We start from the raw sequence: 23,870 nt of genomic DNA, 5'->3' as shown, positions 1-23,870 counted from the left end.
TCTTCACCCTTTCCTTCTTCCTGTGAAGTTAGTGTTATTCCTGTGTGCTGGTATTCATGGCTTTTTAGTGATAAATCTATTGATTTTCAAAATTGTCATCACTTCACATTATTAACATCATTTTAGATGGAGCATTAGAATTATAATTAATGTGATAATGTGAACTTTACCTTGTACTGATATTATTGTCACTAGAGTAGGTGTAAAGAAAGAGATCTTGTTCAGCACCTCAAAGACTGAGTTGATACTATTTCAGGTCCATTCAGATAATGTGCTGAGTCACTGCCTGAAGCCTCTTTAATCTTTTAAGTTTTGACATTTTGGAAATGCTGCACTCTTGTTTGCAAAGCTAAGTTCTCAGTTGTTTTACCTAACTCATCCTAAACTGAATTCTTAATTAAAAATATCTTAAATAAACTAACTGACTAACAGGCTCTATTTTAAAAATCCCAATATTAAGTTGAGATGATAACAAACGGTGTCACTGTTCTTTTGTTTTTCATGAGTAACTTACCTTTTCCTTCTTTCAAGGCATATTTCCTTCCAAGCGAATTGGTTGTAACCAGGGTTACAGTTTTAAAATGAAGGCACTTAACTGGCCTTATACCACTAATATCCAGCACAATTTATCGAGTATTTACAAAGGAATTTGCCATCTTCTGGAAATAGCATTTAGTGTGTGTGTGTGTGTGTGTGTGTGTGTGTGTGTGCGCGCGCACACACATGTGCGCGCAGGAGCACGGATGTCATTTTAGGTGGTCATAGGAATCACTTCTCTGACTCGATGTGGCCCCTGGAAATCAAACTCCAGCTGTCAGGCTTAGGTGCAAGTGTCCCAGCGCAGTGAACCATCTTGAGGGTCTGATTTCCACCTTTGAAGTAGAAGTCTCCAGTAAATATCTTCAGATTAGAAACAATGTGGTGTTAGGACATCACACAAATATTATCACACACTGTAATATTTATAAATAGTAATAACTATTGCTATTTATTGGCATCCTTACTTAGTAAAATTTCTTTGGGGGCAGTGTCTGATTTAAAGAAGAAGAACAAATGACAACCCATGGATTTGTTTTCCACAGATACAGTCTAAGCTCACACTTTCTGAATTTGCAGTGTTACATAATAGTAATTACTCTTAAAAGCATGACCTGATTCTAACCTCTCCACTAGAGCTTTTACAATGGCCTATGTTAAAGAGAGCTGCTCCTATTCCAAAACTGGATTCCAGATTAATGAGTATACCACTGAGGAGTAATAGTCTAAGTGTTCAGTTTTTATTCTAAACTATTAAGTTCATTATTGTAAAGGAGATAATATCACTCCGAGACCCCAGTAGGAAACAGTTGGCACACAGGAACTCACTACCCTGGCTGCTTTCACAGGTATGGATAGGGCTTGGAGAAATCAAGGAAGGTAAATAATGCCCATGAACACTGGAAGGTGAGGGAAACAAGGGCTACTATCCCTAGGTCGGAAGAATTAGGAGAAGGAGCATTTAGACAAAAAGATAGCACCCCAATTTCCAGGCCTTGATGGAAACCACATGCATTTGTAGGATTGCTTCCAAAAGTTCAGAGCAGGAAACTGGGAGGAACAGAGCAGGTCTGGAAGGAGGAAACAACAGCAGCAGCCCACGAGAGGAGGAGAATGAAAGAAATCAACAGAGTCGGTGCTCCGTAAACTCAGGAAGCTAAACTGGATTGGCCTTGATTGGAGAAGGGAAGAGAGCTGGCACTCATTCAGTCCACAGAGATATTTCTTCAATGTGAGAAGCCATTCTCCATCTAGTGTAGTAAGCTCTACCGCTTCATCATGCTCACAGACTGTGTGAGACAGACATTTGTACAAGGTATACAAAGGATAAAAAAAAAAATCTCTGCTATGTTTAGCCTCTCAGGTAGGAAGACTCCAGTGATTGCAGTGATTTGAGAGGTGATTCCAATGTCTGGGAGCTCGAACCATCAACTCCAGTCTCTGTCCACGGCCTCACTGAGGACTTGGGCTTTTTGTACAACAGCATTAGCATGGGTTCAGAATTCAACACGTGTGGTTCCTTCCCCAGGTATCCGTCGCCAGACGGCTCACTGTGTCAAGAAGGGCCATGGGATAGTGAAAGCTACCTTCTGTAACCCAGAAACACAGCCCAGTGGGAGACAGAAGAAGTGCTATGAAAAGGATTGTCCACCCAGGTAACCCTTGCTAACAGGATGCTGAACTTGTGTGTCATCTGCCCAGACTGCTAATTTCATAGTGCTCCGGTGCTCCATGGTAATTGTGAGCTTTGTTGTTAAAGTTAATGGAAGGAAGTTGTGAAAGGTTTCTGTGGTTGTGCTGTCAGTCTATGGCAAGCTGTGAGGACGTTTTCTTTCCAGAGAGCAATTCTTCTCACAACGTTGAGGCACTCCGTGTTTTTATTTGCTAAGACTCAATGGCAAACTGTTGAAGATAATGTACACAGCATTCACCCAGGAGTTGTTTAACTACTGGGTTTAGTTCTCCAAGGGCATGTCCCTATTGAATATAGAACTTTCACATACTAGTATTCTGAACTGACCATGTCCATTCTTAGTTCAGGCTTCCCCAAAGAGGGGACTTAGAGTGCAGGCTGTTGTCTGGGCTGGGGCTATGGTCAAGAGCTTCTCCCAGGACTTGGTCTACCAGCTGCTGTCCACAGAATCCCTCCCATTCCTGGGGCTTTATAGTGGACTAGCATCTCATCATCTCTTGTATCTGAGAGAAGTATTCCAGAGTACAGTAAAAGGACATTTTTTTTCTCCTGCAATGCTTCCTAAGCTGAGCTGATAGGTGGAACTTTTTGATTCACAGCTAAAGTTGGAAATGGTCCAACTGCACAGTCTCCTCTCATGCAGTCAATCACGCAGCCATGGCAGCCAGAATGGGAGGGCTGATGTACTCGCTCACACAGGAGCCGGGTGCCAGACAGCCACTGCGCAGTCCCAGCCAGAGTCAGGTTTCCCTGGGAGCAGATGATCTGTCTGTCTGCAATGCTGCCTGGGTGAGCACATCTGTATGAGCACATCTGGGGGAATAGTTACACCCCAGAGTCTGCTGCTGTGTTGGGAACATAATTTCCTCCAATTCCCTCTAACCAATTTGAAGACTGGACTTGAGGAAGAAGAGAAAAGTCCAAGCATTTTGACAGATCCTTTAAGATTTTTACTTCAGTTTAAACTTTGTTTCCCTTTGCTGGTACCTATTTCCTAAGGTACTACTGGGTTTTTCTTTTCTTTTCTTTTGAGGCTATTTCTACACATGGTTAATGCCAGAGGTCCACCTTGCAGTTGCTAAAAATCAACAAAATTAACAGGTCAAGTCTGAGTTGGCTTGGTTCACACTCAAGCTAATTGCACAGCCTTCAAAAGAGGATGTTAATAAGTCCAATTGCATCTTCTCTTCTGCCTCTGAAGTAAAAAGTTTGCCTTTATTTTATATCCAAGAATAGGCGCACATACAAATATACATGCACATGCAACACACAATATATTTAAAATCAGTGCTAAATACATATGATGATTACTTGACTCCAGCTAGTTGGTTTTATTAACATTTATTTAAAAATTATTTTTGTTGCTGTGCTATGTACATGTAATCCTTTTCTTATAGCTATATTTATTTTATTATACAGACTAAAATGTTTAGCAAAGGTAACAAGTCACATACGGGTCGGGTGTGGTGGTACACACTGATAGACCCCAGACCCAGGGTACTACCTTCTCGGGTGGGCACCCCAAGAACCCAGACTCCAGTCCAGTTGATGCAACAGCAAGAGGTTTATTGATGTGGCTGTACAGTCGGGCTCCTCTTGTCCTGAGAGCAAGAGTCATGCCTACTGCAGCCACATGGGTACTCTGAAAGGAAAAACCCACAAAAGCCATAAGATTACAATTCCCATACAATTTCGTTTCGATTGATTTATGTCTAGAGGCTAATTTCACAAGATCATGGCCTGATCACAGGGTGAGTACAGTCACATCCGCATGCACATTCTTCCCAAAACCTCAAGGGGGGTATCAGGGCGGGAGTGAAAGTTACACAAAGGTTACAGTGGTCTTTCCTGGAACACTTGCAATTATCTCAGTCATAGTTGAACACATCTCTTAACAGAAATCTCTTTACATGGTTACATTGTGGCAGGGGTGGCTGAGTCAGTTTGCCCTTGGAACTAGGTTTTTAGTTCCTCATTCTCCTGGGGCTTGGGGGGTGTAAGCCTGAAGGGTTAGGGTCTTTCACACACCTGTAATTCCAAGACTCAGGTGACAGGAGGAGGATGAGATGGAGCTGAAAGGTGGTTTGGGCTATATAGTAAGACGTACGCCCTCAAAAAAGAAAGGAAGGAAAGAAGGAAAGAGAAGGAAGCAATGAAGGAAGGAAGTGGAAAAAGGAAGGAAAGAAGGAGGGAGGGAGGGAAGGAGCAGGGGAGAAGGGAAGGGGGAGGAAGGGAGGAAGACAGGAAAACAAAGAAAAGATACCAACAAAATGAAAATTGATAAGCAACCAGGAAAGTCTAAGATCTTAAGTTTTGTGCAAATTCACAAAGGGCTTAAAGGGATTTACTTCTTAAAGAAACGACATTACTGTTGTTCGAATCTTAGATGGTCTTTTAATAAAACTCCTGGTACCAGATATTGGGGTAAAAGCTGAAAGATCAGAGAAGCAGAGCAAGCCACAGCCACCACCTATTACCTCACCAACTCCACAAATCCTCTGACTAAAATCCTCTGAGCCTTCCCCTGAAAGAGTCTCAGCTGAACTGCTTTAGTTCCTGTTTCCTCATGCTTTATGTACCTTTCTCCACCCTGTTGTCACTTCCTGGGATTAAAGGCATGTGTGCTTCCTAGTACTGGGATTAAAGGTGTGTGCCACCACTGCCAGAGATCCAGACGAATCTCTGACTCCAGAGTGCTAGGATTAAGGGTGTGTGCCACCACTGTGTGACCTCTTTGTCTAATCTAGTGGCTGGCTCTGTCCTCTGATCCTCAGACAAGCTGTATTAGGGTACACAATATATCATCACACATTACTTTGCTTTTAAAAATATACATAATAAACAGAGGTCGCTTGGATAGTACTGTGTATTTTTACAGACTCAGCCTAGTAGTCAGTTCCCTGATACGAAGTTCTCATGCACCTTCCTTGGTCACCTGATTTCTGTGATGTCTGGAAAGCTCACATTCATCATCCAGAGCTGTCATTTCTCCTTGCAAAAGGCTTACACTGTCTTTTGCTCAACTTCTCCAGACAGTTTTTCTTCAGTGATATCTCAGGTTTTAAATCCAATTTCAGCATTTGTTGATCTTCCCCCAAGGCATGTCCAAGACAGATTTTTTTAAAAGATTTGATAAAAGTGTCGAATTATGTAAACCTTGAAACAAATATGATGCAGCCCATGGCTTTGAGGACCAGAGCTGCCAAGAAAGACACTCTTTGGAACATCTGACCACAGGGAGAGGTCATCTGTGTTCCTTCTCCCCAGCTGACTTCTCTCTGACTCTGCTCTTTGGCAGAACAAAGTTCTGCAAGGTTACAGCTATGATCATGCATATCCCAAGAATTCAATACACATCACAGCTATTCATTCAACCCTGGCAGCTGTGTGTAGGTTTCTCTGCATGAAAGAACAGCGTGGGACTTCAATCAGAGTTTCCCTACTTCAGCATTTTTGAGTTTTTAGGCTGGATTGCTCTTTGTTGTGCAAGACTTTCATATGCATTCTAGGTAATTTCGCAGCGTTTCTGGTCTCAGTTGTCTGAGAGTTAGAGAGTGAGGTGACCTGGCTCATAGCAGTCAGAGCTGTCTGAGTGAGCACTGGAAATAGATTGAATAAATAAATAAATAAACTACAGGTAAGAGATGGGCTCAGAGGTTCCCCATCAAGATGGGACCCCATCCAAACCATAGACAAGTATTCCAGGCAAACTAAGGGCTCTTCAAAACACACAGCAGTCTCTCTATCTCTTGTCTATCTCTATCTTTCTCTCTCTTCCACACACACTTTGACATAAACTTCCACATTATTTATAACTCATACCAAAACAATAGAGTCCATTATTTGGGTGAAATTTACAGATAAAAATTTACATTCATTTATTTGGCATCGAGAACACCACTAGTTTCCAATCCTCATTGATTCTTGGTCCTCCATACAAGAGATTCTGGGTTTAGTCAGACATGGGAATATTGATACTTTTTTTAAAATGCTCCCCAAATGTTGATTCAATAATTATCTGTGATATAGACTCAGTCCTTAGAATCTTTGCATCATAATGTTAAGAGATCAACTAACATTTAGTGATTAAAGAACACTCCACACAATGTTTGCTCATTGACCAGTTGTGTGTTAGGTGTTATAAAAAAAACATTATTCATTGATACTTGTTAAAATAAAGTAACACACCCTTTATTCAACAACATCATGGGCACAGGAATCACTACAGTAGGAATTTACTGTAGAGAAGATATGATCTCAACACCAAATATAGCATTGACAAGTAGGAGTCTTTATCTGAGTATCAGGGGAAGGGTTAATGGATGGGTAGATACTAAGAGAAAACAGAGGGGGTAAAGAAAATATGGGGCTAAGCTGACCTGGCAAATATTCTTTCTCAAGAGGTGTCATGGTGATCAGACATCACCTGGGGGACAGTAGAGGCTAAAGAACCAATCAGGTATCAATGATCATCGTTAACTTGGGTGGACATTCTTATCGTGACATCTCTGTTAAAAATGGATGTCACAGGGCAGTGCACAGTGTCCAGTCAAGGAGAGTCTCATCCTTGTCAGTGCCATTGAGAAGGAACAGATTTATTTCATTTTACACTTTCACATCATGGTGCATCATTAAAGAAGCCAAAGCAGAAACCTAGAGGCAGGAACTGAAGCAGAGACCATGGAGGGATGCTACTTACTTACTATGGCTTGATCATCCTGCTTTATTACACATCTCAGGACCACTTGTCCAGGGGTGGGGAGCACTACATTCTGGAGCCTGCCACATCAATTGTTAATCAAGACAATGCCCCCACACACTTGCCTGCAGGCCAATATGATGGAGGTTCTCTCTTTGCGGGTGACTGTAGTTTGTGTCATGCTAACGAGAACTAACCAGCGTGGGAGGATTAAGAGCCAGTGGGGGAAGCTTGACCTGGAAGACTGTAACATGAATCTTAGAAGGTCTTATTAATAAAATCAAACCTGGAGTATTGGGGTAAATGCTGAAAGATCAGAGAGACAGAACAGGCCACAGCTAACCTCACCTGGCCAACTTCTCAGCTGATCCTGTTTCCTCAGACTGGAAGCCTCTGTGTCCTCATCAGAATGGATCTCAGCTGAACTGCTGATCAAAAGCCTAAAAGCTTAACCAGGCTCTAGTTCCTGGTCCTCACACCTTACATACCTTTCTGCTTCCTGCCATCACTTTCTGGGATTAAAGGCGTGTGTCACCATGCCTGGCTATTTCCAGTGTGGCTTTGAACTCAAAGAGATCCAAATGGATCTCTGCCTCCAAAATGCTAGGATTAAAGGTGTGTGTGCCATCATTTTCTGGCCTCTATGTCTATCTAGTGACTGTTCTGTTCTTTGACCCCAGATAAGTTTATTAAGGTGCAAAATATATTGGGGGACACAATATCACCACAGAAGACGTTAGCAGGAAAACTGAAAAGTGGATGGATCTCATTCTAAGCTGACAAGATATGTTAGTCTAGCTTGTACTGCTAACAGGACACCATAGACCTGGTAACGTATAAAGAACAGAATTTTATTTCTAATTATTTTAGAAACTGGAATTCTAAGATCAAGGCATCAGCCCTTGGTCTGGTGAGGCCCCTCTTGTTGCGTCTCCACACAGCAGCAGAAAGGGCAAGAGAGGGGAAATGTATCCCCACACAGTAGAAGAGTGAAGGAGAGCAGCCCACACGTACAGTTTATAGTAGCATTCATCCATTCATAAGCGCTCTGTCCTTATGACCCAAACACGCCCATTAGGCTCCACCTCTCAACACTGGTGCATTGGAGATGTAGTTTCTAACTCATGAACTTTAGGCAACACATTTTAATCATGGCACAAGCACACAATCACTCCATGGGGACTGTGGAGGAAACTCCAGAAAGGGAAAAACAGGAAGGGCCATTATCACTCTGTTAAAATACAACTGAAAGCCCTGTAGCAAGTAATTAAATAAATTAGGCTTTCAGTCATCTCAGATTAAGGTCTTTCCAGAATGACATTTTATGTATTTAGTAATCTGCCTTACCTCCCTTGAAAATGTCAGAGGTAGGGCAAAGTAATTAGATTAATACAGTGGGCATTAATTGGCTTTCACATCAGACTGTCAAGTATTAGCTCTTTATTCATACAAGGCAACCAGAATTAAACACCAAAGAAGAAATCAGTGATCTTAATTACTTGCTAAGTGAAGAAAATAATAGAATTCAGAAAGAACTTTCTTCTACAAATTTTAACTTGAGATTAAAAAGTATGAAAACCAAAAAGAGTTCTAACTGTGCAAAAATAAAGTGTGGAAAATAAAAATAATAGAAGAAAGCTTTGTCATCTTTACTTTTACCAAAGTTGAATACTGTCCTAAGGCCAGGAGACCTTCTCCAGGTCAAGACTGCAGGATTTCCCATAATGTGTTATTTTCCTGTGAGAGATAGAAATGCCCCCCTTTATTGGTGCATGGGAACTTATATGGAAGAATTTCATATTCACAAGGCAATGATGGACCCAAATTGTACTGGGAGAGGAGACTAGTTCTATTTTCTGTGCTGGAGAAGGTTTGCATGATGATGGAGAAGGAAGAAATGAGAGGATTCCAGTAGGGACCCTGTCATTCTCCAAAGCACTCCACTGTAGCCATTGGGGCCATCCTGGAACATTCAATTAATCACGCATAAACAAAGAACTCCCCCATTAGCTTGTCCTCGGAGAATCCAAAATATTAATTTATCCAACTGTTTAACTTCTTAGGAATGACTGAGATGGAAGAATTTTCTTATTTTTAAGTTCTTTTTCTCCTTTATCAAATGAGTCAGTGAAGCTGTGAACAAGCAGGTTGCAGAAGGTTGGAGGCAAAATGAAGGTGATGAGCTAGATTTCACATCACCTGAGTCATACAAGGGTGTGCTTCTATGCGGCTCATAGTGGTATAGAAAAACATTCGACTGAGAGCCCGGAGACCTAGAGAATGACTGGATACTATGACGCCATACCTACAGTCAAAATACCAATGCATCACAAGTGACGGGGGGAGGGGACACCCTGTGCTCTTTACTTTGCATGAATTGATATTTCATTTAACCCATGGTACTGATGAAGTAAGTACCTCACTAAACAGATGACAGAGTGAAGCTTAATGTTGGTTGAGGCTACACAGCAGAACCTTGGACCTCAATTTTCTTGACTTAAAATGCAAGCATAATTTCCCATTAAATGACATTGTTCTTTTAAAGCAAAATTTAAAGGTTATGTGTGTAAATGTTTTGCTTGCTAGTATGTATGTGCAGCACTTGTATGTCTTGTGTCCTTGGAGATCAGAATATGGCATTAGGTCCTCTGGAAGTTACAGATAATTGTGAACTAGCATGTGGGTGCTGGCAATTGAACCCAGGTTCTCTGAAAGAGCAACAAGTGTTCTAAAATACTGAGCCATCTCACCAGCCCCCAAAATGTGATTATTTTTAAGCAACTGTATATGCCAGGATCTTTGCTGGGCTCTGGGGTTTATAATTGAACAATCACACTGACCCTGTCTGCAGAAAACAGCCACAGAGCCTGCATCATCCCCAGGGATCTCCCAGCTTTGTACTACATGCTTGCCTACTTTCTCTCCTTGTGGTTGAATGAATGTACATCTCTTTTGGTGATCTCCTCACATGTCCATGTCTGCCTGCAGGTGGTGGGCAGGGGAGTGGGAAGCATGTTCGACGACATGCGGTCCCTACGGAGAAAAAAAGAGAACAGTGCTGTGTATCCAGACCATGGGCTCTGATGAGCAGGCTCTCCCAGCTACAGACTGCCAGCACCTGCTGAAGCCCAAGGCACTGGTTTCCTGTAACAGAGATATTCTGTGTCCATCAGACTGGACAGTGGGCAACTGGAGTGAGGTAAGCTCAGAGGTTGAAGGGACAGTGATATTAGCCTTGCTTCATCAGCTGCTTACTCATTCTTCCAAAATGACCTAGCATAAAATTGCCTACTCTACAGCATCCATCATGTCTAGCTTGCTTCCTGCATTTCCTGTTCCCAGCCTTACAAGAGCACATCCTCCCTTGCTGAGCGGGCAGCTATGTACTAGGAATCAGGTGGATCTCACTAATCCAGGCTCGTGTCAGCTAATCGATTCACTATTGGGATATCGGCTGACCCGTTGTTAAGCTATTGTAGCAAACCAAAGCCACACACACATACCACAGCCTCCAAAGCCAGTCTTTAAAACACTTGGCAGTTCACTGTTGTAGTTAACTAAACCCAAAGGAGGCTTACTCTGGTGGCAAAATGAGGAATGCACTTGATTCAGAGACTGTTCAAATCATTCATCTATTCAGCATGCATTTGGAATATCTGTTAATAGTTCACAAATTCAAATTAGTATTGCATTTTCCCCAAATTAACTTGATCTAATTCTCGGGGTATAATTAGAAATCAGAGGGCTTAAAGGTTATGAGGGGGGGGAAACGGGCTTTAATGTTCAATGTCACCATGATGTCTGGATCTGTTGGACTTTGCTGTGCCCCAGGATGACTGGGGAGAGACAAGCTCTTCTTTCCTCAAGCTACCAAGTGTCTCTGAAGACTTTGCTTCCGCTTGCCTGTGTGCATTTCCGTTATGACCTAAGGAACAGCCAGACAATAAATGACCTTTAGAAATGAACACATCAGAATTTTAAGGACAATACTGACTTCTTTGTATGTGCTTTTTTTCTTTTAGTCAATTTTATTAAGTATAGTTGGCACATGCAAAAACCATATATTTCAAAGTGACAACTTGACCCATTTTGACATGTGATCAGTGCCAGGAGACCATCACTGTAGTCAAGAGAGTGAATATATTTACTTCAGGTGGTCTTAACTATTTGTAAACAAAAGAAACAAGATTTTTATTGGTATTTTCTGGTTTTGGGCCATGCTTTTTGGAAGTTCTCTTCCTGAGTCCTCACTGTCTTGAGGCAGGTGGTTGATTATCTTTTTCCTTTTATCCTGTGGTCCACATCTCACAGGCTCACATTGCTCTTTTAATGAGTTCGGTTCATATCATGGGGGTAGTTGAAAGAGCACAGCATGTACTTGGGAGACCCAAGTCTCTGCCTTGCTTTGTTTCACATCTTGACTTTGAAAAATAGTGATAACTCGCCAGGTTGTTGAGAATACCACAGAACCTCTTCATGTAACAGGATATAGAAATAGAGCTTTTTACATGGGCACCATGTGCCAATATGTGTGCTTTTCCACTGCAGAGCAACTTTACAAAGAAACTTCCATAAACCACTTTAAGGCTTTTGAACTTTTCTATTTAACATAATAAAATGAGTTGAGAAAAGAGCAAGTCCTAGTGCCTCCCTCTCCGGCTGCCTTGTATGTGCTTTTTAAGAAAAAAATTGCACATATTTACTGTGTATGTGTACACATGCGCTGTGCACACTTATTGAGGACACAGAGGAACTGTGAGCAGCATCAGTAGGTTCCAGGGATCAAACTCAGGTCATGAGGTTTGGTAGCAAGTGCCTTGACATCCCACTGGTTCCCGTGCAATTTCTTGAGAAGCTGCAAACACTCTATAATGATGACAAGGAATTTTCAGAAGCTTTCCTGAGGACTTGTCTTCAGGGAAGTGGAAAATATTTGGTGCAGAAGAACATTATAGAAAAATAACTAGAATGAACATTGATGAATAAATAAGCAACATACTCAGTTAAGATAAAACATTTGTGAAAGTGTTTTATGAATAAAGATTTCTTGTGTAGCTTATAAAGAAGAAGTCTAAATTTTACATCAATGAAATTGTCTTTTCTGAAGATACTTATTTGAAATTAGAGTACTCGTGTGAGTCAAACATCTTTGATAACCTTCCCAAGACAGTTACTTTAACAGATAATCATAGTTGGGATCATTTAACTTCTAGTTCTGTGCAGGATGTTCTAGTAGATATGTGGGCTACAGCAAAGAAATGGAATTTATGGTCTCTAGACTACAAAAACTTCCTTTCAGATGAGAGACAAGGGATGAAAGAGTTGGGGCAGAAGAGGGGAGGTGGGCAGTAGAGAAAGACCTCGGTGGATACATGTAACAATAATATGTCTAGCAGTTAATATAAGCACATTATGGATTTGTGCACTGATACATCTGTGTACTTCAATGGCAAGTAAAATATCCTCCCTGCTATTCTTGAGAATAAGCAATCATAGCATGCATTTGGCCTGACCTGTTCACCACCAACCTAGACTGCTATAAATTACAGTGTTGTCAAAATAAGACTGAATGGGGTATTGTGATGGACCCATTAAATTTGTTTACCAAAAAATGTGTTGGATGCATCCAAAATACTTAATAATTCTTGTCACGTAGAATTTACTAATTGCCAGAATCCAGGGCTTTCTCAAAAGACTGTAATTACAGATTTGGCTGAGGAGACCTTCCTGCACCCACGTGTGCAGCACATAATAACCGGCCTTAGCTGGAAAGGAAGAGACCAAAAAAGTTGGCACGAGGTGACCAGTACTAGTGTTGGTGGTTCCCCAAACAGGCCATTGTGAAGCTGATTGACAGTACATGTGGAGTCCCGTTTCTAGCTTCCTCTTGCAGTGCTGAGCGGGAGTCAAGCTGGCACCTTTATTAGGAGAGGTAGGCAAAGTGCCCTGTAGGTAAATCAGCATCAGTAGATTTATTGGATAGATGTTTTTCCCTCCTTCTGTTGTCTTGATAATAACCTTCAATGAACTTTGCTGAAATAGATAAAAGTAAATGTCTTTGACATTCTAACAATGCCAAGATACCTTTGTACAGTTTTATGTGTATGTATTTTTATTAAAATTTTACATATATATTTTATCTAGCTTTCTTTTTTATTAAAAATATAATCTTTTCCATACAATATACTCTGATCACAGTTTCCTCTCCTTCAGTTTCCCCCACATCCTTCTCCCCTCCTCTCACCCCAATCTACACCCTTTCTCCTTAGAAAACAAACAGGCATGTAAAAATAAAGTAAAATAAATAGGACACAGCAAACAGAAGCATATATATATATGGTTTTTCGAGACAGGGTTTCTCTGTGTAGCTTTGCACCTTTCCTGGATCTCACTCTGTAGTCCAGGCTGGTCTTGAACTCACAAAAATCCACCTGCCTCTGCCTCCCGAGCGTATATTTTGATCATACTCTTTCTCCTCCATCAACTCCCAGATCCTCCCCACCTCCCTACCCACCCAACTTCATGTTCTTGCTCTCTTTCTCTCCCCTGAAACAATCATAAAAACAAAAAACAGAGCTCAAAACAAACAAACAAATACCCAATAAGGCAAAACATACTAAAACAAATAGCACATACAGAAAAATGTGGAGTTTGCTTTGTGTTGGCCAACTCCTCCTGGGCATGGTGCCTTTCCTGGAGTGTGGTTCATATACCCAGTGATACCCCACTGGGGAAAACTGATTTCCCTCTTCCAGCAGGGATCAATTGCAAAAACTTCTTGATTAGGGGTGGGACTTTGTTCCTGCCTCCCCTTCTCAGTTCTGAGATTTTTGTCTGGTTGGAACCAATACAGGTCTTGTGCATACTGCCAATCTCTTTGAGTTCATACAGGCATCAGTCCTGTTATGCCTGGAAGATACTGTCTTGTTGGAGTTATCTAGCACCCCTGGCTCTTTCTACTTCCTCTTTGACATATATCCTTGAGCTTTTGGAGGATGGATTTGATAAATACATCTTATTTAGGGCTGAGTGCTCTCACTCTGTACATTGTCCAGCTGTGAGTCTCTGTGTTAATTGCCATCTACTGCAAGAAGCAGCTTCCCAGAAGAGGATTGAGTAGTGCACTGATCTAGGGTATAGCAATATGTTTATTAAAAACATTTTATATAATATATTTTGATAATATTCTTTCCCATTCCCCATGAAAAGATGATAATCATGATTCTTGGCCCACAGTATTTGTCATCAGAACTTTGCCTTGATACCTACATTGTTTGAAGCAGAGAAGTGCTCTAGATCTACCTTGGTCTGCACTGAGCTGTGGATTTGCTTAAGTATGAGGTAACTTGGCCAAAAGACTCCAAAACTGAGAACTCCTAGGTTGCTGTTGAATGGTCCTCACTGTGACTCCCAAGATGGAAAGGAAAAAAGGAAAATTCATGAGATACCCAAAGCAAGGTTCCTCCATTAACCTCTCATAAAGAAAAAGTCGGTTCTGCCATGGCAGTCCAATACATTCAATTCTGAAAAACAGTGGGTGGTTTGGAGGGGGGCTTCTCCTCTCTGCTCACCCTAGGAAACCCTTTCTTGTTTCCTCTTCTCTCCAGCCTCTGTTTCCCACCCCAGCCCAAACTGAATTCATTCTCTTGACAACCACCTTAATTTCAAACCTTGCCAAGGACCTTGTCTTGCTTTGACTCAACCTAGTTTTTCAGCCCAGAGAATGGCAACTCTATTTATTGTAAAGAAAGGCAGATTAGCCAAGTTTTTGTGGCTCCCATTTTTTCCCTCCAGTAGTACTCTTCCATGGCTTGCCGTGTGAGAGGCAGTCGGTCTGGTGACGGGTTTGTGGTTACTAGATCATGGCTCCCTTGCTTTAAATCTTGGCTCTACCACATGTTAGATTTAATCTCATTTTCTTTGCATTGTTCTCATTATCCATAACATAGCAACAGTTGAGGCTTTTATACTTTCTCTAAGTATAGATGGATTCATATTTCCAAGTTTTTGCCAGCACAGGACCTAGCAAAATTGCTAGAGATATAAACAGTGGCTAAACATTCGCTCATATGGCAGAGGGATGGACATACCAATAATGCCACCTGTCATTTGTCAGATGCTTTCCCTGACTGCATAGGCTATTTTGTTTAACCCTTAAAATAGCTCTAAAGGTTGATAGCAGTTCATTAACTTTCATTTTTCAACTTGAAAACTCAAAATATAAGCCTTTAAGTTGCTTCTTAGACAAGAATTCAATAAATGATGAGCTGAAATTCATATCCATCTAGCATTTGAAGGCAGTCTCTGAGTGGTAGAAGAGTAAAGCTTTATTTTGGTCAACACGGTAGGTTCACTTTTAAACCACCCTCCTATGTGCTTGGTGTATACACTGCCTAAGCGAGCATGTTTACTCAGCCTGGTCTGTATGGGTTTTGTATGGGTTGATGGATAGTTGCAGCTGTTCATTGATTTGATTTAATATTAATGTGCATGCAGCAAACATGGCATTTCTTTATTCCACATGTAAGTGTGTGTCTAAAGGGCTTCTTGTTTCAGGAGAATTTTAGGTTATTTACAGTCATAGGCTCTACACACTATAGTGGTGAAATAAAAATTATGGTCATAACTAGGAACAGAGACAATGATCTAAGCATGAAACCCAGATGGTTACTGTTTTTCAGTTTGAAGTTTAGCCTTGAGCATTAGGCAACTAAAACAATATAGTAGGTGCCATATTCTTTCTAGGTGATAGACAAAGTACACACCCATATTGTGTCCATATTGTAAATAATTGCCAAAGTTATATGTGGTGTTTTGTCTGTTTAGCTGTGAACAAGCCCTCTCTTGCTAAGCAAACATCTCCAAAACTTTAAAATTTATTTTAAAATTAATTCTTGCTAGGCTAACCAAGATAGATTCTGACTCTTGACCTTCTTGTACTACCCTCTTGAGTATCTGGGAATACAGATGTACCTCCCTACACTCATCTTATGTCAGGATTTTAGTCTTGGATCTAAGATATAGAGAATGGTTCATTCATAGGCTCTGTGAAAAGCTGTGCCACGTTTTTACATGGATGGATGGATGGATGGATGGACAGGAAACCCTTCAAAACACCATGTAATTAGTAAATGTGTCTTTCTTTATGCATCTCAAACAAGAAGGGAAGCAGAAGACCCCAAAGAACCACTCAGACTCTATACTGCATAAACTCACAGTACCATCTTAGGTAAATTATTTCACTTCATAGGCTTCAGTATCAGCAACTATAACCCAGTATGTTTTTTTCTCTTGTTAGAGAGACTTTGTAGGTGGTGATTCTCTAGATTTTTCCAACCCTAGCAATTTCTAATTGTGTGATCTTAAGCTAATATTAACCCACTCTAACCCTTTCCTCATTTCTATTACTGTAAGGATCGAATAAAATAAATAATGTAAGTACCAACCATATTGCCTGAAAAATAGTGTGTGCCACTAAATGATGACTTTAGTATCTGACAAGACAAGGCTGACTTCCTGTGTTACTCTAATTTTGCAATCTTTGCCCCTCAGAGGTATCCAGAGCCCCAAAGGAATTGACCTATGGTCACCTTAAACTACCCATCCTTTAACTCAGGGCCCCCTTAATTCATAAACCACAATAGACATGCTTCATAGCACCTTCCACTTTTTCAAAACTCACCATAAGTTAAGAGACCTAACAACAATTGAATGTGATACTTTCAAAAACTCAAAAGAATATTGGAAGTCAACCATATGTATGCTGTGGATATCACTCTGTATAAATAAACACTGATTGGCCAGTAGCCAGACAGGAAGTATAGGCAGGACTAACAGAGAGGAGAATTGAGGGAACAGGAAGGCAGAGGGGGAGATGGCCTGGAGCCGCTGCCGGGACAAGGAAGATGTAAGGTACCAGTAAGCCACGAGCCACGTGGCAAAGTATAGATTAATAGAAATGGGCTAAATATAAGAGTAAGAGCTAGACAATGATAGGCCTGAGCTAATGGCCAAGCAGTTTAAATAATATAAGCATCTGTATGTTTATTTTATAAGTGGGCTCCGGGAATGGCGGGACTTGGCAGGAGCTGGAGAGAAATTCTCCAGCTACAAATGGCGCCCAACATGGGGCAAGAGTTTCCACCTAAAACCTGAGTAAAAGATTCTAAAACAGAGCTAAAAATAGTTCCTAGTTGTCTCTTTCAAGTTAGCGGCAGCCTGCATGTTTGACCTATTATCTACTATGGTGGGTTCCTGGTGTGCGTGCTCGACCTGGACCTGCAGAATGGTGGGAATGAGGCCTCTGCAAGTGGCACATTAAGTTGCATGGTAGATTTAGCCTTTGTTAGTACAAAACAAAAAGAGGTTTCTGGGCTACACGCTGCTTTGATAGAAGCATAGACCCACTATTTCTGAGAGTTGATGGCTCCAGAGCTGGCGAAAAACGTACCACCGCCATGTTAGAAAGCTAAAGTGGGCAGAGCCAGCAGCCACAGCACTGTTTCAGTCTTAAAATGCTACAGTTTAAAGCAATAGGTTCACAGTAAGACTGATTCAGATGAAATAGTTTACAATGTATGTAAAAATGTACATAGGCTTAAAAGAAAAAAAAATATATATATATATATACAGTTATATAAACAAATAGATAATTTTTAAAAACAAAGTCTTTAAAGAGACAGTAAAATTAATATAAAAAAGCCACATAAAGATGGCTATCACACAGAAAATCTAGATTATGTTCTCTTTGATATTCATAACTAAAAAAAACATTTGATTATAAAAGCTGTTGGGTTACACCAAAATGTAAATTTTAAAGATATCTTGACTTCAAAATTTGGATGTAAGGATATGTTACTTTAAAAAAAAGGCTCTGCTTTTGTTTCCACAAAAAGCCAGAGGCTGTAGATTTGTTCCAGATTAAGATATATCAGGTTTGACCAGCCAAGACCTCCTAAAAGGTCTCCGATGACACCATGGCCCAGATGATCTAACATCCAAAATGGTTTCAAGACAACTGGCTCAGCCAATACAGCCTCATGGACTACCCCATAAGCCTAAAATTTTCTTTGTGTCCCCATAAAATACAGCGCCCCCCTCCTACAGTGCTGTGGATATCGCTCTGTATAAATAAACACTGATTGGCCAGTAGCCAGACAGGAAGTATAGGCGGGACTAACAGAGAGGAGAATTGAGGGAACAGGAAGGCAGAGGGGGAGATGGCCTGGAGCCACCACCACCGGGACAAGGAAGATGTAAGGTACCAATAAGCCACGAGCCACGTGGCAAAGTATAGATTAATAGAAATGGGCTAAATATAAGAGTAAGAGCTAGACAATGATAGGCCTGAGCTAATGGCCAAGTAGTTTAAATAATATAAGCATCTGTATGTTTATTTTCTAAGTGGGCTAAGGGACTGCCGGGACTTGGCAGGAGCTGGAGAGAAATTCTCCAGCTACATATGTATATTAGTAGCAAAATAGCCTCATTTTTCAGGTGAAGAAACTGTAGCATAGAGATGCTTACAAACATATTCTACCAACATGTTGAAGTGATGAAGCAGGCTTTGAATGCAGGCAGCTAAGATTCTACATTGAGTACTGTCATACATCTCAAGTATCTATGAAATGCAGCAAAATGGCAGTTCTGAGAATTCATAAGAAACATATTCTGTTTGGAAACGATTTGAGAGTCATCTTTCTCACTTTGTTGGAATTCACAATATACATAATGATTGCTGAGATCTGAGTCTCTCAAAATGAAATGACTTAGTCTCACCAAATAATTGTAAAATCAAAAGAAAAAAATGTTTCAGTTGGTTTCTACAGCAACATGCTGCCTCTCACTTGAGGCTGGAAATGCATTGGTGTGCATCTGATGAGAAATAAAGTAAGCCATGTAAAAGCAGATGTGCTTAGGGTCTAGGAATATCTTTAATCTGCCCTTCCTGTGTCTGACCAAAACACCTAAACAGATGAATAAAGCAGTCAATCAACCATGTTTCTAGTGGTCTATGAAGTAAAATCTGTTTATAAAGGTGTTATAATATCATGGCAGCCAGATACCCACCATGGGTCTGATGGTTTGGATGAGAATGATTCCCATAGGCTCATATGTCTGAAGGCTTGCTCCCTAGTTGGTGGAACTGTTTGGGAAGGATTGGGAGGTGTGGCTTTGTTGAGGAGATGTGGCCTTGCTGAAGGAGGTATGTCACTAGGAACAGGCTTTATGGTTTCAAAAGCCCACACTATGCCCCCCCACCCTGATGCCTCGTAACTGTGGATCATCATGCAAATTCTCAGCTATTGCCCCAGCACCATGCCTATCTTCCTGCTGCCATGGTCACCACCATAATGATCATAGACTCTAACCCTTTAGAACTACAAGACCCAATGAGCATTTTGTAAGTTGACTTGGTCATGGTATCTTGTCACAACAGTAGAAAAGTAACTAAGAAAATGAGTTAAAGGAAGAAAAATTTATCTTAGCTCATAGCTTCAGTCTTTTTTAGTCCATTAATTTTATTTCCACGGCAAGGAGCAACATCCTGTAGGAAGTGCCTTATGAAGAATGATGTTCACTTTATGGCATTTAGGAAGCAGTAATACGAAGAGGCTAAGGAAAAACACACCTTTCAAATCCTGGACTCAGGATCTGCTTCCTACAACCAGGACCTGCCTTTTACTCAATATCGCCTCCCAACAATGCCATGCTACCATAAGCCATTAAGGTATTTTTCCATTGGCTAGATTAAAGCAGCCACAGTCTAATCACTGCCCAGTGAATGGATTCACCAGGCTGGCACCGGGCTTCCCCATAGGATCCTTCTGGGGAAACACTTCAAATCCAAGCAGTGACAAACACAGGTAACTAAACAGACCAGATATTAATAGTCAGAAGTGAGTTGTCAGTGGCTCTTCGAAAAGAAGGCATGGCAGCAAACACCAACACCAAGAAAGTACATGTGAAGTCCTGCAGGTGTTCCTGCAAACAGAAAGGAAAGCGTGGAGTGACAGGAGACATTTCCAAGCTTACCTCTAATATTCTTAATTAAGGTTTCAAGCGCTCCTGTGGCTTGATGCTCTGACCTGCATTACTTCTTTGGGCATGGAGTATCTGCAAATGCGAACATCTCAGTTTCTTCCAAACATGGCAGCCTGTGTACTTCTGGTTCCTGGGGAATATACCTAGGCACTCTTGTTTGCAAGAGCTACTCAGAAAGTTGGTTTCCAGCCCTGCTGAGTCTCTTTTATTGTATCTGTTTGTAATCATCTAAGATACGGAGTTACTTTCTTAGAGTTTCCCTAAGAAAATCTCACAAACTAGCAGCTGGCTGATACAATGGGAAATGTCTAGTATTACAGTTTAGAAGGAAAAAATCCTAGATCAAGATGTCAGGAGGGCTAACTTGCTTCTGAAATTCTGTGAGGGAGAACGATCTCATGCCTCCTTTTCCTTGTTTCTGGTAGTTTCCTAGAAACCTTTGGGCTCCCTTGATGTGCAAGTGAACCCCCACATCCACCTTCGTCTTCCCATGGTATTCTTCCTACAAGCTGTTTCTCTGCCCAAAATTTCCCCTTGTATAAGAATATTGATCGTACAGGGTTAGCACCCACTCTAAAAACCTCATTTTAAGTTGATTTCCATTTAAAAGAGCTGTCTCGAAATTAGATGACATTCTGAGATAGAAGGCAATTTGACCCTGACTCTTTTGGAGAGGAGAGGGGATACACATTAACTCATAACATGTAATGTTTTAGCTTATGTTCAAACATCATTTTTGGTATAAAGCCCAATCATTCACCTATAAATTCCCGTGACATAGAGGAATGTCTTATGTATAAAATACCAGCTGTTTCTCACGAAGCCCCTGTAGCCCAAAGCCTCTGCTGAGTTCCCACTGTGTGTTTGAATGGACTCACTCAGTGCCATACCTCTGTGCAGCCAGTGAGCTCCTTTTGCTGTTGTGCACCTCGGTTGGGTGGAGTTGACCAACTTAGTAGTGGGCCTCTTTCTCAGCAGGCTTTCTCCAGAGGCTTTGATCCAGGAGTGATAACTCGAGAGTGCAAGATAACTCCCAGAGAAGACACAAATAGAATGAATAGCAAGCTACTTGCCTGGTACAGGGTTCAAAATGATAAGGTCAAGACGTATGATAATCATGGCTGAAAGTGATTCCAAAAGTACCAATTGAGATGCGCTTTAAGTATGTGTCACACAGTTGCATTCGTCTCATCTGAAGGGCTTGACAGCTCCCGAGGAGATAAACACTGTTAGAAAGAGCTCCAGGCTGAATACAAAGAGGCACTGTTTGTTCCGGTGGCCGTGAGAAAAGGCAACTTCCTGTTTGGACTCAATGTACTTGGTAGATAGCATGCTCCTGTTGGGCACAACATGCCCTGTGATAAGGATGGCTAAGGAATGGCCACTGAGGGCACTTGGAAGAGTGGGTATCTCCTGGGTATGGAAGGTTCATGTGGGTACGCCCGAGAACATATGTGTCCATCACAAGCGTGGGTTTCCATGACTGAAGCTTTGAGCTCATTGAGAATGAAACTAATGGGTGATGATTATCTGACTTTTCAAGCAGAGTCAAAAATTGGGATCTTACTTATGGGAAATGTCTAGCTTTTAAACTGTCCACCACTATTCCGTTTTTTACATATTGATTTTGATGTTTTAAGATGGAACAGACCAAAAATGCATGTGATTGTGCTTGATGGAAACAAAGTAAAGGAGATTTTTACACCAATAGGACTTGAGGAATGCATAAGCTTCTAGGTGACAATTTTTTTTGCAGTTATTTCTTTTTTCCACAATTCAATGTGGTGAAGACAGAGAGCATATACTTCAAAGTTTTTTGATTAAAAGAAATTGAAGTGTATTGTGCACTTTCACATCCCCACAGACATTAGAACTCCTACAAGCCAAAACAACCCTGAAGGCTGGGGGAAGACATAGAAGAATTCCCTTATGTTGGTATATATTCTGATGCTTTTTGGAGAGAAAAGTTGCAAGAGGAGCTATATGCTCTTGAGACCATTTGGTGTTAGCTTTGTTTGTGAATCCATGCTGAAAGGAAAGCCAGACTGTGAGGAAATGTATGCAGGCACAAAATGAAACTTACTTGGTTGCATTTATAAATTTTTACAATGTGAAAGTTTGAAAATCCAAGGTAATGAGAGATGGATAAATTAAATGGGCCATGGAGTGTCTTCATATTCAAAAATGACAGGAATCTGGGACAAAACAAAACAAAACAAAATACCTCCAGCTTGCTCTTTTTAGGCTCCCAGTGCATTTTAAAAGGAGCCACAGAAGCAGCAGAAGATAATATTTCCTAAGTGACAGCCTCATTGTTGGTGGGAAATAGTATGTGTTGCCTGGTGTGTAAAACACAGTTCCCACCATAGATTCCCACTGTAACTACCAACCAGCCCCAGGACTGGGCATTTGAGTCCTTTATTAACAACACCCTGAGCCCAGTCTGTACTTGGTACTGCCTTGACTCTGCTTTCTGCCTTCTGCATTCAACGGTGCTTCTTGCTTTCAAATGGGCCATTTCCCCAGAGCTATTTTGCATCTTGAGTGATTGTGCTTGACTGAAACAAAATAAAGGAGCAGATTTTTACACCATTAGGACTTGAGGAAGCAAGAAACTTAAGTGTAAAAAATGTATAAGCTTATAGGTAACCATTTCCCCATCCCTGGTTTTTTTTTCCACCAAATAAAACAAGTACTTAGCAAATATGTACAGTGATCAAATATCTTAAGAATTATCATGACATGTAATTATGAATTAAAAACACCCCAGCCTTTGGGTTACTCTTCTAACATCAAAAGCACTGGGCAGTTCACTAAGCAAAGTCTATGGATCTGTGTTGCCCTGGGCTTTGGTGGAGAAGAGAGCATGCTAAATAAAGCTGACTTTTTACATTGGCTGACCTGCAGCCTTTCATGTAGGTTATGGAGCCTTTGGCTCCTCACTTGCAGAGGGAGGAATAACCACCCTTGCTTTGTAAATCTTGCAGAGATGTTGCTAATATCACACAGAATAATGGCTATGAGGCTCTGTGAAATCCATGGAGAATTATGCAGGCATACCCTGAAGAAACCTGCTTTGACTTCAAGGATAGCAGACAGAGAATATAAATCAGTGTAAAATGGGCAGCAAAGGAACCTGAATGGTCCATGTTACAACACTAGCTACTTGGTGGTTGAATTAACATGTCATTAGGCAAAGTAAAAATGGAGCAGTTTGGTGAAAGTATAGACCTTTCAAAATAACTGATTTTCCTATGTTACATAGCAACTATGTATGATTAACAGTGATACAGCTGGATGAAGCCAGTTTTCCCCTAAACTGTGAGGATGGAGTGCCATGTCCAAATTGCCCCCCACAAAGGCAATCTAGATGCCTGTCCTTCAGCAAACCTTCCAGAATGTAAAATGAGATTGGGATGGGAGATACACCACTTTCTCAGTGTGCATATTAATGTCACACTGATGGAAGAACCAAATTCTTTGAGAAAGGATATTTTCCACCTTTGATTAGCTTCTCATTTTTCAAACTCAGAAGAAAAAAAAAACTTAGAACATAAGTGTATTTGAGTGTGGTGATTATCTAGCTTTTAATGTAATTCTACCTGCCATAGATAAATGACCTTGACACCTGGGAGAAAATCCATGAATTCTAATCATTGTTTTCTAAATATAAACACTTTGATATAACGAGTTTAGTGCAATCCCAAGCATCTGAGAACATTTTGTATTAATTTAATTGCATTGTAGCCCTAAGAACGAGGCAATAGTCTTCACCGCTCCTAAAGAGATCCCGTGAGTGATTTAACTCATTGCTCTCCTTGTACATGGTCGTGCCCAGTTTTCAAGACCCAAAGAGCCTTCAGTTTGACGGTATCACGGTTTTGGTTCAGGCTGGTC

The 23,870-nt window shown here is 41.0% G+C and overlaps 1 protein-coding gene across 1 annotated transcript in view; it reads left to right on the top strand.

Moving 5' to 3' along the window:
• Adamts12 (ADAM metallopeptidase with thrombospondin type 1 motif 12) overlaps positions 1-23,870 on the top strand; it is a 274,458-nt gene that overhangs the window by 206,883 nt on the left and 43,705 nt on the right. The window contains exons 17-18 of the mRNA XM_052743118.1: positions 2,066-2,192; positions 9,918-10,128. Coding sequence (XP_052599078.1) covers positions 2,066-2,192; positions 9,918-10,128 — 338 coding nt within the window. The remainder of the gene's footprint in view (positions 1-2,065; positions 2,193-9,917; positions 10,129-23,870) is intronic.

The sequence above is a fragment of the Peromyscus californicus genome, unplaced genomic scaffold (genome assembly GCF_007827085.1).
Source record: "Peromyscus californicus insignis strain IS unplaced genomic scaffold, ASM782708v3 Scaffold_18__1_contigs__length_77618521, whole genome shotgun sequence".
NCBI lineage: Eukaryota > Metazoa > Chordata > Mammalia > Rodentia > Cricetidae > Peromyscus > Peromyscus californicus.
Note: the sequence above shows the minus strand (reverse complement) of the source record. Positions and strands in the feature narration are given on the sequence as shown.